Below are 15117 nucleotides of genomic sequence, written 5' to 3' on the forward strand. Positions count from 1 at the left end.
GTTGAGGTTTGTGAAGATTGCCTTATATACACATCCATGATTCCATGCAATACCTTGCAGCCCCTCCTCTTTAGCTTTGTATTACTCCATTCAGGAGAGTTATTGCCATGCATTTCTGAATCCTAGATGTATTCACTGTTTGGATGGACTCAATAATTTATACTTTTACTAATAAAAGCAGCAATTATAAAAGAACATCAAGTTAGAACTCTATCTTCATCTTTTATTTTCATTAAATTTAACGATTAAAGATGAATTAATTGTTAGAACTCTTAGTAAGAAAAACAACGTTGTTTTTAAAATTATGTTTTAAGTTATTATTATTATTATTATTATTTATAGCATAGGAATTAGAACGGGTGCTGAAGCAGAATTAATGATTGTTCCACTGCAAGATGGTTTGCTTTATACTGTTTAGTAAGTGAAAATTATTCTGATTTTCAAACATGAAAAAATAATTATCTTTATTTTGTATTTTGATAAAGCATTTTAACAATTTTAAGAAATTGAAATGCATTATATTTGAAATTCTTTTCATTTTTTAAATAATATATTTAGATTGAGTAATTGAAATACCTTATAATTCAATTTTTTATTTGGATAAAATAATTGAAATACATTCTTTATTGAGTGAATTTCAAATTCTACTATTTTAGTGATTTGAAATACCTTCTTAAAATCACTCAATTTCAATTTCTTTCTAATATCCTTATCTAAACAAATTATTTTATATAAAAAAAATTTAAATTTTTTAAATAAATGAATTATCTTCTTAAATTGCCTAAACACACGAGAACCGTAAAATATCTTTATCCTATCGATGGATTTTAATTAAGTTATTTTAAATTCGTTTTGTATTCATGACTGATTAGTGTCACGTTTACGAGGCGTAAGACTGTCCGTCAACGTGTTAATTTCTTTGTTAATTTCTTTACAAAGGATATGTTTATATTGGGATTCAAATCTCTGAAGCCTTTTTCAGTATTACTAATAAATTAATGTTTCATCGTTTTTATTGCGCTCTTTTCAGGACCATTTCAGTTAAATAGTCTTTTAAGAAAATGAAAATTTAAAGAAGACGTTTATTAAATGATTAAAATTAAAAAAGATGCAAGTTTTGGCAGTTTTAAAATTCAAGTTTTCTATTCTGATATATTTCAATTTGAAAGTAACTTCTAAACTTAAAATGTTATAAAATTACCAAACAACTTTCACTTAAATCAACACCATGAATCCATCAACTAGGCAAACTTACTAGAAAAGTAAGAATAAAATACAAAGTAACTTGTTGCTAATGTCGGTGTTCATTTATCATTTACATCTATGTGCTGTTCACGCACTTCTTTTCTGACACTGTTTTCTGAGAGAAGAGTTAAAGTCAGTGCAACAAAACTTTCACTGACGTACCATGAAAGGAATTGAGCATTTGAAGGCAATTTCAAATAGTGATCTTGTGATTAGTGGTATCACCAATTCTAGTGTGGTATTGGTTTTGTGTATTTCACAAAGTAAAGTCAACTATAACTTGTAACTAGCAAGCTTACAAGTTGGGTCTAATGTTATGTTATATATATTCTTTTAAGCCCCCACCTGGTTGACTTGTTCAATTCCTATCCAATTTAAACCTCTAGAATTGAAGTTTCACAAGTTGTACAATATCTGCAAATTGGTTTGTTATTATATTACACATACAGTTCAACTACAACAAACCAGACCGTAGAATTAGAAAGAAAGACCAAGGGAACCAAAACCAGTGGATTCCATGGTTTTGATAATTTTAAACCTAGTATATGATAATTCTTCTTCATTGCTGCACTATATATATTCCACAGAAACCAACCCGTTTCTGCACATTGAAAAAGAAGAGTATTTGTGTGTTCTGTGTAAGTCATTACTAATCAAAAAGTCAATCAAGGAGTTTAAAAGCAAAGAAAATGGTTTCAACTACTGCTGGAAAGGTCATAAAGTGTAAAGGTATTTATTTTGTTGCATATATACAACTCTACCTGTTGCAACTATCAACTTTCTTCAATTGAGTTGCATGCATTGGTCTTATCTGCATCTTCATAACACTCATAATATGACCCTTTTTTGTAACTTTTAGTGATTAAGTAGTACAAGAAATTACTTTAAAAGGCTACTCAACCCTAAAAAAAAGTGATGTGACTTCAACTTATAACCTTGATCATGCATTAATTGATTAAAAATGCTGCATTGCAGCTGCGGTGGCATGGGAAGCCGGAAAGCCTCTGGTGATAGAGGAAGTTGAGGTAGCTCCACCACAGGCTAATGAAGTTCGTCTGAAGATCTTGTTCACCTCACTCTGCCACACTGATGTCTACTTCTGGGAAGCCAAGGTAATCAATGGTTCTAATTTGTAAACAATAGTGATATTCTAAGTATAACTGAACATATGCTGAAAGTGTTAGATATGTTTTACAGGGACAGACACCTCTGTTTCCACGAATTTTTGGTCACGAAGCAGGAGGGTATGCAAGCACCATTTCCATTTGAAAAACAACAGCATCTTTCTTAATCTCAAATTTGATCTTGTGTTTTAAACCTTCTTTTCTTTTTTTGCTTTCAGAATCGTGGAAAGTGTTGGTGAAGGGGTGACTGATCTGAAGCCTGGTGATCATGTGCTTCCAGTGTTCACAGGGGAGTGCAAGGAGTGTGATCACTGCAAATCAGAGGAAAGTAACATGTGTGACCTCCTAAGGATTAACACTGACCGTGGAGTGATGCTGAATGATGGCAAGTCAAGGTTTTCAATCAATGGAGAACCAATATACCACTTTGTTGGAACCTCCACTTTCAGTGAATACACTGTAGTCCATGTTGGCTGTGTTGCCAAGATCAACCCCACTGCCCCACTAGACAAAGTTTGTGTTCTGAGTTGTGGAATCTCAACAGGTTGGAATAACTACATTCTGCTCTTTTAGTCATTTCTAGACTTTCTCTTTTAATTAACTATATCACTGGTTTTGTCATTGAAGGTCTTGGTGCTACATTGAATGTTGCAAAACCAAGAAAAGGTTCATCAGTAGCTATATTTGGATTGGGAGCTGTGGGACTTGCTGTGAGTTGCCTTGCCTCTTCCCCAAAAAGAGGAAACTTTGATGCATCTATCGCTGCTTAGTAACTGTTTTTGGTTTTACATTTTCTGTAGGCTGCCGAGGGAGCTAGACTTGCTGGTGCTTCCAGGATAATTGGGGTTGACTTGAATTCCAAGAGATTTGCTGAAGGTGAGTGAAATAGTTTGAAAAGATGCTTATCATATTTCTAAATCTCCTTTTAGCTTATTCTGATAAGCTTGATATAGACTCACTTTTAATAAGAATTTGTTAAATATATGGTTTATCTATTTCTCCCAACATGTTCAGAAACACCCTAATCAGCTTGCTATTGAGGACCCTGATACATCAACAAGTTCAAATAACTCTCATTGATTCTGTTCTGAATGTGCTTGTTCTTGTCTACAGCTAAGAAGTTTGGTGTTACTGAGTTTGTGAATCCAAAAGATTATGACAAGCCAGTTCAAGAGGTTTGTCACCTACTATTAACTGACCAGTCATGAAACTATACACATCCTTTACACTTACTAGAATCTCTTTAATGCATTTCAGGTGCTTGTTGAAATGACTGACGGGGGAGTGGACCGAAGTGTTGAGTGTACCGGAAGTATCAATGCTATGATCTCGGCATTTGAATGTGTGCACGATGTAATGTTCCTCAAATTCTTCTCAATTCATTTGATTTTTCCATTCTTTTAACTGCAGTGTATATCAATGGATGTCTTCAAATGCTAAGTCCTACATTCTCATTCTGACTTCCTCTGTGTAACTCCTTAGGGATGGGGTGTAGCTGTACTTGTTGGTGTGCCAAACAAAGATGATGCTTTCAGAACTCATCCAATTAATGTCCTAAACGAAAAGACTCTCAAGGGTACTTTCTTTGGCAACTATAAACCACGTTCTGACCTCCCATCAGTGGTCGAGATGTACATGAAAAAGGTCAGTGAGTTACATCATCAATAAGATCACTGTTTGAATTTGGAACTAGTGACTCGTATTTTACATGCATCCACACATTAGTTGAGATTCATGTGGTTGGAAACCATCTTAATGATGTGAACACGTTACATGTCACATTGTCACCTGAACAATCTCGGTATTTTTCAACTTTTTCTTCATACATTGTCATTGTGGTTGATGACTACATATGAGAGTTTCTTTAGTCAAAACATGCTGGCAAAATAGCTAGTGTAGAACAACTTCTGTGTGAAAAGTAGATTTCGTTGACTAAATAGCACTGTTGTTGGATTTATACAATCAAAAATATGTATTGTCAACCTCTTCTCATAGCTTTTCAGGGAAACTTCCTTTCCTTTTTCTTCTGATACTTCATGTCAACCTTTCGCAACTGCTCCTGACTCAGAAACTTACTTCTTTTCGTCTTTATTGTTTCAAATGTGACAGGAACTTGAACTGGAGAAATTTATCACCCATGAAGTACCTTTCTCTGAAATCAACAAAGCCTTTGAATATATGCTCAAAGGGGAGGGCCTGCGTTGCATAATCCGAATGACTGCATAGAATTTATTCAAACAACTACTTTGAATGTTGGAAAACAAATAAATATATTATAATTGAGCATGTATTTATCTGTTGTCATTGTAACGAAACAGTCTTCATAAGTTTGCTTTAAATTTCATGGGGAAGTTCAGTACTCATGTAAATATCGTGTTTGTACAGAATAAAACAAACTACTCATGTATTGCTGTATTTTTGGACAAGTACATATTTTATACATTACAGTTGAGTGGGATTGAAGTTGCTAATCTTAAGTTGGAACAGTGTATTAAAAATCTCTTGAATCTTAATGTTACCTAGTATGAGTTTATTACAGCTTTCTATGCTAATAACAATGCAGGATTGGAAATTTAACTTTCAATAAAGTGGAGTCACTAAGCATAAAAGTTTTGTTACTTTTTACTTCTGTAAAAGGAACCCAATAATTGGAAGCTAAAGCTTCTGCAGTGGCCAATCCACTATGAATTGCCAAAGCAGGAACATTTCAGACCATGCTTATATTGGTTTTAGAGTCTAAATTCTTGTTGGTTTATGACCCGTGACTCTAGGCTATGAAATGTTTGCTAGCAGACAACAATAACATTATGAGTAGCATACTTTCTACCTTCCAAATAAAGCCTTGAATCTATCAAGAGTATAGTAAATACAAGAAGAAAAAACCAACTCTTTTTGACAACTTAAGACTATCCCCCAAAAAACTATACTTAAAAGCAGAAAATTATTTCATAGTAAAAGAGATTCTTTCATGAACAGGGCTTATCACGTGACACTGGATCAAACCGTGTACATCTGTTATGTCAATATATAAAATATTGTGATAATTTCAAATACCCTCACCCTTACAAACCCAAAGATTAAAGTAAAGTATACATGTAATCATGAAAACACAAGACAAAGCAGATCTAAATAAGATCTTAAGAAGAAAGGAATCATATAACTCTACTTCTTGACTTTATTGCCCCACTTTTCTATATATGAATTGTCTTCTCTCTTTTCACCCCTCCCCCTCAGAAAAATCTCAAGATACCAACACTCTCCCTTACTCTATAATGGCTTCTAAGATCTTCTTCCTCCTGTTTCTCCTCTTTCTGGCATACCCTCATCAACATGCTTGTGTGAATGGAGATGCCACTTTGATCAAGAGAACTTGCAAGAACACCAAGTTCTATAATCTATGCTTCTCTTCCCTGAAATCGGATCCAAGTAGTCCAAACGCAGATCCTAAGGGCCTAGCAGTGATTATGATCGGAATTGGAATGAGCAATGCCACCTCCACTTCTTCCTACTTGTCCTCCAAGTTGCTTAGTCCCTCCAACAACACAACCTTGAAAAGGGTCATCAAGGAGTGTGCAGATAAGTACACATATGCTGGTGATGCTCTCCAAGCTTCAGTGCAGGATTTGGTGAATGAGGCTTATGACTATGCTTACATGCACATAACTGCTGCCAAAGATTACCCAAATGCTTGTCACAATGCTTTCAAACGGTACCCTGCTTTGAGTTATCCTCTAGATCTTGCTCTCAGAGAAGATGGTTTGAAGCATATCTGTGATGTGGCAATGGGGATTATAGATAATCTTGATTGGTAGGTTTATACATTTCACTCTACCTTCCACTTTCTTCTGCAAACCATCTTAGTTATATTATATCTCTGTTGTTAAGTTTGTCAACTTCGTATCTTGTTATGTTCTTGGTATAATATATAATTAGACATAAAAGGACTAGTTTTATTTGAATTTAACTAACCATCTTAACGTATTTATTTATGGATCAACAAAATTTGAGAAAGTAAAGTTTAACATTCTTTTAGTATCAAAACAGTTGCAATGCACACATGTTTACAAACAAAATAATATTTTATAAATTTTATATACAAATTATCAGCATCATATATTTTATTTACATATGTATATCTTGATAAGAGTAAAACAGTATCCGCATATATTTAGTCAAAATAACTTTTTTCCATACTTGAAAATGGAATGTGCAATCAGAATCTCAAGTTCTTTCAAATCAAACGGTTGTGTATGTTGAAGATTTGACAGTTGATGTATACAAGACACAATACAAGATAAAAGTTAGAAGTTACACCATATGAAATCTATTTATATTGTCCTCATCTGATTATTTTTGGCTTTCTTGTACTAGGTAAGGTTATAAACTTTTTTCTCAATCCGTTTTTAAAACGAAATATAGAAAATTGAAAACTTTACACGCAATAATTATATATTCAACATGAGTTATAATACATATCTCACTTCTCACACACTCATGCAAAATTAATAGTAGTGTCCTTTAGATCTCAATTAAAAAAACATCATAGTTAGTGGATTGTTTGATATGTTTTTGTGATAAAAAGAAATTGAGACTCAAGTGAAATTAAATAAAATTTAATTAATCAATGAATAAATAATTTAAATAACCAGAAAGCACAAAACTTTTCTCTTTGACTTTAATGTTAGAATATCATTTTCAAAAAGAAATAAAGGATCTCACACTACATTTCTAATATGTTTCATTCATTCTAGTTGACTTAAAAAAAGTCCTAAATTAATATTGTCTTTTATACAAATATTTACATCTAAACCCTATTATAAATTGTACATATTTTAATAGAAGTACGTGACAGATTTAAAAAAAACAATTATGAATGTTTGTACTCGAAACTGATGTCTTCAGTATGGTTTTATGTATTAATTACTTGACCAATCATCATTGTACTCTAAAAATACTATAATAAAATTTAAATAAATGTTGTAAACTTCAACTTCAGTGTCCGGAAATATTTACAGTATAAAAGAGGCATCACAATTAGGAAAGAAACATGTCGGATTAGAGATGGATAATGCTTACCTGCAACTTGATCGCAACAAAAAAATTCACACGTTATCTACTCCATTACTTGCACGGGTATCCGTTTAAAAAATACTGGCGAGTATTTTAAAATCTGCAGATATCCACAAATATTTAAAAAAATATATTTTATAAATATTTAAAATTAAAATTAAATAAAACTACAAAAAAATGTAAAATTAAATATAAATTTAATTTAATTTAATAAAAATATAAATTAAAATTTAATTTTAATTAAATTTATCTTAATAAAACATAAATTTAATTTTAATTTTAATTTTTTTATGGGTAATGGGTATCCGCAGGTACGAAGGTACGAATAATATGATACCCGCATCTGACTCATTTATAAACAGATATTAAAATACTCGCTACCTGCTACCTGCGGATACCAACTATCTATCACGGATTTTATCCGCAAATACTCACGGACACGGGTATTTTTGTAATCCCTAATCACAACTTTTAGAAGATCTTCTTCAATTACGCATGATTTCTATTAATCTTCTTGAAACTTTTATTTTCATATATTTTTAGAGGAAATAGTATATGTATTAATAATATAAAAAGTGTTATTATTTCATCACTAATTGCTATATATGTTAAATTCTTTAGTTTTTGTAGTTATTATCTTAAAAGCCATACATATTTTAATTATGATTTAACGCTTTAAAAGTAATAATATAAACGTACTAAATTCTGGTTTTTTAAGTTATTTAAAAGTTAATATGTTTTATTGTAATAATGGTGACAAAGTAAAGGCTATTAAATAAAGTTAGGAGTTGTTGAAGTTGTTGATTATAGCACTGTTAAAAGGAATGCTAAAAGAACACATTCAACTAAAGAGTTAAAATATATAAAATTTAGTTATCTGTAAAATTGATAAAAGTTAAAAAATTTTGGTAACATATAAAAAATCCATGCCTCAACTTTTATTTACTATTTATAATAGATAAAGCCATTGTGTTAATTTTGCATGCTAGCGTTTGTTCATTTGTTTGGGTACAGCTATTTAGTGCTGCCAAAAAGGTGGATAAGGATTGTTCAAATAATTCATCTCCCACTAATGAAAGTGTATGAATTATTTGAGAGATCATTGTGTGCATATAGGTCATAGTCAACTAAAGAAATTATGAAAAAGGTTTAATCATTGTTTCAAAGTTACTGTATCACAATAGATATCATTTGTCCTCTATTCTCCTTATAAAGAATCTAAATATCTTAAACAAAGTTGATTGAAATATTTATTAAAAATTGAATTTATTTATTTTAGCTCAATTTGTCTTTTACCTATGCTTAGAATGATATGTTAAGAAAACCATGGAATTGATTTATGAAAGTGTGAGAGATTGTCAACTAGGTTTTTAAAACATGCAAAACAGTCTTTAAAGTTGTACACTAATTAGTCCCTCTAACATGATTTGTTAGTGACATCCTCAATCAATAAACATTGTTAAATAGTATGCTAAAAGTTTGTTGCCTTTATCATGCATAACAAAAGTAGACTTCAATATACCTACGTCACCAACACCAACAACTCCTGTAATTTGGAATTTTTGTTCTCTGTGGATGGTAGTTAACATGTTTACACAAGACAGTAATTTGTTATAGTAATTTCCTTTAAACATTTTTAAGTTTAACATTTAAAGGAAATTTTGGTTAAATATCAGGATGATGCAGTTTGTTGCTTTTGATTTAATGCCTCTTTATTGGGTAAAGATAATTTTTGTGCTAATTTGATTGTAAAATTTTACATCAATCTGTCAATTTCTTATTTTAAGCCATTTTTATATATTACTCATAGGTAGCTATCTTGAAAATGTTTCCCCCAATTTTTTATTTTATTTTCTAGAAAAGATCTAATAATTAGAAATAATTACAACAATTAGGAAGGACAATTTTTTTTACCTCGTCAATTATTTGTCCTTGCACTACATTTGATAGAACAGTGATGTAAGATTCACTGACTCGAAGTGAAACGGATAATAAACATGTAATAAATAATTAGAAAACATGTAATAAACATGATTTAAGAAACTCTAATTTTAGGTGCACATATGTTGGTGCAAAACTAGGCTTATCTTCTTTTAGGTCCAAACTAAACTATTAGACCCAAGTCCTTATGTCCTAAATACAATATCTAAACAAAATCTTATACTACTTGACTCATTATAATATATAAGGCCCAAAATATCTATTCTAATATTTATAAAAGAATCATAAACTAGGACTTTACATTTTCTTTAGCCTAGATAAACATCAACTTGTGTCTTCTCAGGGTGAAGTTCAATATTCTTGTATCCTTATAGTCATGGCTGAGGCGTTTACCATTATTTGTGGTATGACTCATCCCCAAATTTGTGCTTTGCTTTTTCCAACATTGTCTCGTGCACTATAGACGTATCAAATTTGTCTTTTGTTTATTGACTTCTTGCATTTGATCAACATTAATTCCTACGATTTTTGCACCCTTCCCCTTGCTTGAATTTGCTTTCCACATCTAACGCGTTCTCGTCCGTCTTTCGTCGTGATTAACGGTCTTCAACATTTGTCGGAGATTGTATAGTCAATTCTTCAAACCATGGAAAATTGATGGCTTCTTCCCTTGTATCCTTCTTCAAGCATTTTGATTGTGAACAACACTTGTCCATGGAACCAATTAATGAGCTATTCTCAGATACAAAATGTTGCATGTGACATCAATTGTCCTGTGGTAGAGGAGGTCAAATGGGTTGAGTCATAATCGAAAGTGGCGCTTGGGTTGTTATGCTCTTAAGTAAAAAAAGTTGCACCCTAACTAATGGATATAACTTTTGACCTAATGGTAAGTGCTCAATCCTAAAAATTGGTATGAGAGCCAAGGTTATGAGTTCGATTCCCGATGGGCAATTGTTAAGACAGATTGTTACGGGTTGCACAATTGTCCCTGGTAAAGGTCAAATATGCTCTTAGGTCGCAAATTCCGATCTTTCCCCATGATAATGTATCTTGGTCAATTGATATTGTTTGATACCATTAAGCCTAGCGTACCTATTACTTTCCTAAGACACTATTTAGTCCATAAGGATAGTGGTAGTAGTCTGCATCTAACACATACTATCTTATTTCTAGGGACTTCCCTTTTGGACAGGGAATTACTATCTTGCCAATGTCTTCTCTTTTTTTTTCCTTGACAACAATACCATATTATTCCCAAGATATCTAATTCTTACAATTTCCATTTCTTCATTGATGAATATGCTTTTATGTTATCTATTAGCCTTCCAATAAAGCTTTCATTCAACCACCTTTTATTGTACTCCTTTGCTTCAAATTAGATTCTTTCCCATCCATCATTCACACTTGTATTTTTGTTTGTTGCTTGGATAACTTGTGCATAAGTACACTGGTTAGTTTTCTTTCTCCAGTATACCTTAGGCGATGGTTTCTTCACTACCATTGCACTACCTTTTTAGTGTCCTGTTGTATATGCTTTTGATCAGACCTCCAATATCGCAGGCTATTCACATGTAGCTTCATAGCGTCTATTCTTATAGTGTCCAATTCTTTTTCTAGTTTCTTTACATTCTGGACATTAGCGAACCAGACAAACCTATATCTTCTCCCCCTTGTTTAGCCTTCTTGCAATAAAGACCTCCGCCACAATTTTTTTTACAAATAACATTGTTTCCTTCTTTAATTACCCCGTAGCACACTGTGTATAATATTTACACAGATAGCATGATTTTGGTTAGTCCATTTTTTTTTGCTTTCCTAGTTGGAATTCGGTTCTTAGGGAATTGAATTCTGAATTGAGTTTTTTTCTTTTTTGTTTTTGAAAAAATTGGAAGAATTAAATTTGAAAAAATTATTTTAATAATAAATTTAGTATTGTATATTAAGTTATTTTAGGTGTTAATTGAAAATATGAAAGTAAATCTTTTTTTTTTGAATTTGTTGAGTATTATTTTTTGATAATAGCAATTTGGGAATTTTTTTTTATGAATTATAATAGTGGTAACAAAAATAAAAATAATTATTGTATAATGTTTAAGGTGGTGTTATACTATTTATTTTTTTATGTTTATTAAATATTTAAAATAAAATAAGTAAGTGGAAGTTAAAATTTATTCTTTAAGAATTTAATTGATAAAGTGCTTTTGTTTGGACACAAATAAATAATGTAAAATTGATAGTTATATTGTGAAATAAAATAGTAGCTATTAACTTTAAATATAAACTTAAAATTTATTTTTTTTTAAATATGCAAAAAAATAAACGATTAAAAAATTGGTTGAAATTAATTAGTTTTCTTGTAACTTGAAATATATATTTAATATATGTGTTTTTTAATTGAAATTTATAAAGTATAATTAAACAAAAAATATATTTATTTAATGAAAATCATTACAAGTACCCTAATTGACATAATTAAAAATAAAATTATTTAAACTAGTACTGATGGAATGGATTTTTAAATTTCACACAACATGGATCTATATTGAACCAAAGATTTAGTTCTTGCCTCATTTCATCTCCATTAGGTAGACGTATATATGTTGTTTGGATGAACAATTCAATATATTACCAAGTGTCGGGACGTGCCATAAACAGGTCCAAACGTTGAACTTCTTTCTACGCTTGATCATATCATTTGTGCAACATCACTATCTATTTTGATTTCAGTCGTGTCATGGATAAGTTGGTTGTTAAGTACCCTTAAGGGACGAAGGTAGTCAATATGAGTTACTACACAATGGGTCTCACAATGTATTCTTTGCATTATTTTCTGTAGAAGCTCATCAAAGGTGAAATTGTGGGGGGTTGACATCGTCACAGTAGCGTTTGATATAAAGTATAGCCCATAACCAAATGGGATATCTGTGACACTCAATGATGGTCCCTACGACAACAATATCTTTTTATGTTAACTTCATGAAGGTTAAGAAGTGTGACAACTTTGTTTCTTTTTGGCTTTATTTTTTAGTTTTAATATGGTCATTAAGATCATTTAACTCGCTTAGGTTTTGTTAAAAAATGTTGGTAAAGTTAATTTTTGTCATGTTTATAGCCAATGAAACATTTAGAATGATTAAGTTTTACCATTACCCATCTTCGAAATTGTGCTAAAAAGCGGTTCTTACAAAAAAAAAGGTTCAATATGTTATTGGTCGTTCAACTTTAAGTGAAAATTGGAATTAGTCACTCTTGAAAATCTTGAACCAATTTATTCCCTCAATTCTATAAATGCGTGGATTTAGTCCTTTTAACTAAATTTTATTAAGTTTATTTGACGTTTCAAACACATTTCATTATAGTATTTTAGTTTGTTTACACTGTTTGACATATTTTCTCTTCAATATTAGTTGAGAAACGCGTTTGAACCGTCAAATAAATTTAAAAAATTTGGTTTAAAGGATTAAATCCATACATTTCTAAAGATGGGAGACTAAATTAGTTCAAGGTTTTCAAGAGGAACTAATTCCAATTTTCACTAAAAGTTGAAAGACCAAAAACATATTTAATCCAAAAAAAAAACTGCCTAATTCACATGTAATAAAACATTAAACTACATTGTTCTCCATTTAATCCTCATATCCACACCATGGTTGATGCTTGTTTCTAGTGGGGTTCCTCCTTCTCTCTTCAGGTCTAGATCGTTCTTAGTGTAAAGGTTGTGGTTCCTAAACCTTTACAGCTTCATGACCATCATGTGCAGTAGAAAATGACACTTCTACATATGGATTATGGACATATTGCTTGGTCCCAATATGCTTCAACGTCAATTATAGAGTCCAAACCCTTATAAGGAACCTAAATAAACTACATCAATAATTCTAAAAGTTAGTCACTTATTTAGCTTTTCGAATTCGCTAAACAAATTTAAAATGTTACTTGGCTGTGCTGTACGTGGTCTATCCTTATGCGGTATTTGACTAAATCATTGTGGGGGACATTCTCGTATTGTAGTACTCGACCACCGCTTTATTGGCAAACTAGCAGAAAAGTTGGTCGAACTCTTGAAATGGGTGCAATAAAGGCATCCGAAACCATATCCATGATTGTAACAACGAAGCACATCCACCCATAGTCTTCACACGTCGATCTGTTGCTCTGCACATCTCCCTATACAAGACAACCAAACAAGTAGAACCCCAACTATATCTCTTGGTTCTTCGAAGATTACTCAAATAGTTCAAGTACATTAAAAGTACTTTATTCTTAGTCTTATCGGACATTTAAACCCCTCCAATCAATTCTTATACATAAGCTCTGGCTTGTGCATAAATGACCTTAATATTGGAATTTTCATCTGTATGCAACAAATTTTCCCTCAACCATTTTAGTTTAACCATAGAACTCATAATAGATTCCCCCTTAATTGGTGTTATACCTAATAAGGTATCACACATCTCATCCCAATCTAACATAGTTGGTCCAATGATCGGGGGTCCATCAACACGAAGCCCTAAATGGAGTGACACATCTTGCAAGGTTATGGTGCATTCTCCAGTTAGCAAATGAAAAATGTGTGTTTCAAGCCTTCACCTTTCTACCAAGGTACTAACTACACCATGATCAACCTTTAAATGTCTCAATTTAGCCACACCACCAAACCTTGCCTCCTCTATTACTAGAACAATACTTGGATGTGGTTCAGGAATGGAGTGACAATAAGACGACACAATGCTTCCTTCCGCGTCCTAAAGAACCTCATCAACATGGGTAAGTCATTACATGTAAATATTTGTTTTTTTTTCGTATTTTGTGTTGTTAATTATTCACCCCCATTATTACTAACTAATTTATTTTTAAGATTGTATTTGTAGCGTACGCAATGACCAAGCCACGCTGCAACTACTACTACAACATCATTAGGGAAGACAATCTAGAAGCAACAACAATGGTTGACCAAATTCCAAGGGAGAAGTGGTGTCTTGCATATGATCAAGGAAGAAGGTGTGGTCACTTAACAACAAATCTGGCTAAAGCAATATATTTTGTCTTGAAGCAATAAATTGGCCACGTACACCAAGTGCAACACCTACTTCACGAAAGCAAATAACTACAATGGTGAGTGCTAGTCATGTGTACTCTAAATATGCGACCAAGTTCCTACAAGATGTGGACTCCAAGTCAAACACCCATCAAGTCGTTGAATTTGATAGAAATACCACAAGATTCAGAGAAGAGGAGATGGTGAATCCGAGAGAAGTACGTCTTGCAGCAAAATTTGTAGTTAGATTAGATGAAAGGTGGTGCGATTATGGAAAGTTTCAAAAAATCCATCTACCATGTTCTTATGTCATAGCAGCTTCCAAACATGCACATCACGACTTCATCATGTACATTAGTCCCTATTATAGGCTAGATGTCGTCATGAAAGTATCTGATAATTTGTTTGACGAGTTAAGACATGAAGAATATTGATCATCATACCAAGGGCCACAAATTTGGCCTCATCCTGCCACAAAAGGGAGCGAGAGGGGTCATCCTAAATCAAGTAGAATTAGGACTGAGATGGACATTAGGAAATGACGACAATCACGAAATTGTTCCTACTATAGAACAGAGGGACACACAAGAAATCATTGTCCTAACAACCTTGGACTTAGATGAACTACATCTAACCATTAAGTTTATGTTGTAGCTTTAATTGTATTCAATCAATTTAGCCTTCATTCAATTTAAT

General features: G+C 32.1%; 2 protein-coding genes across 2 annotated transcripts; both read left to right on the plus strand.

The window, feature by feature from the left end:
• Positions 1-1814: 1814 nt before the first annotated feature.
• On the plus strand, positions 1815-4846 carry LOC114164787 (alcohol dehydrogenase). Its single transcript, XM_028049550.2, has 10 exons — positions 1815-1974; positions 2221-2357; positions 2443-2489; positions 2588-2913; positions 2997-3079; positions 3170-3245; positions 3483-3544; positions 3627-3722; positions 3852-4013; positions 4479-4846. The coding sequence occupies exons 1-10, from the start codon at positions 1935-1937 to the stop codon at positions 4593-4595; spliced, it is 1146 nt and encodes a 381-aa protein (XP_027905351.1). The 5' UTR covers positions 1815-1934; the 3' UTR covers positions 4596-4846.
• A 604-nt stretch (positions 4847-5450) lies between these two features.
• LOC114164788 (cell wall / vacuolar inhibitor of fructosidase 2) lies at positions 5451-6333 on the plus strand. Its single transcript, XM_028049551.2, has one exon. The coding sequence runs from the start codon at positions 5567-5569 to the stop codon at positions 6179-6181; it is 615 nt and encodes a 204-aa protein (XP_027905352.2). The 5' UTR covers positions 5451-5566; the 3' UTR covers positions 6182-6333.
• The last annotated feature ends 8784 nt before the right edge of the window (positions 6334-15117 follow it).

Source organism: Vigna unguiculata, chromosome 9, assembly GCF_037176805.1.
Source record: "Vigna unguiculata cultivar grain cowpea cultivar isolate G323 ecotype 2 chromosome 9, ASM3717680v1, whole genome shotgun sequence".
Classification (NCBI taxonomy): domain Eukaryota; kingdom Viridiplantae; phylum Streptophyta; class Magnoliopsida; order Fabales; family Fabaceae; genus Vigna; species Vigna unguiculata.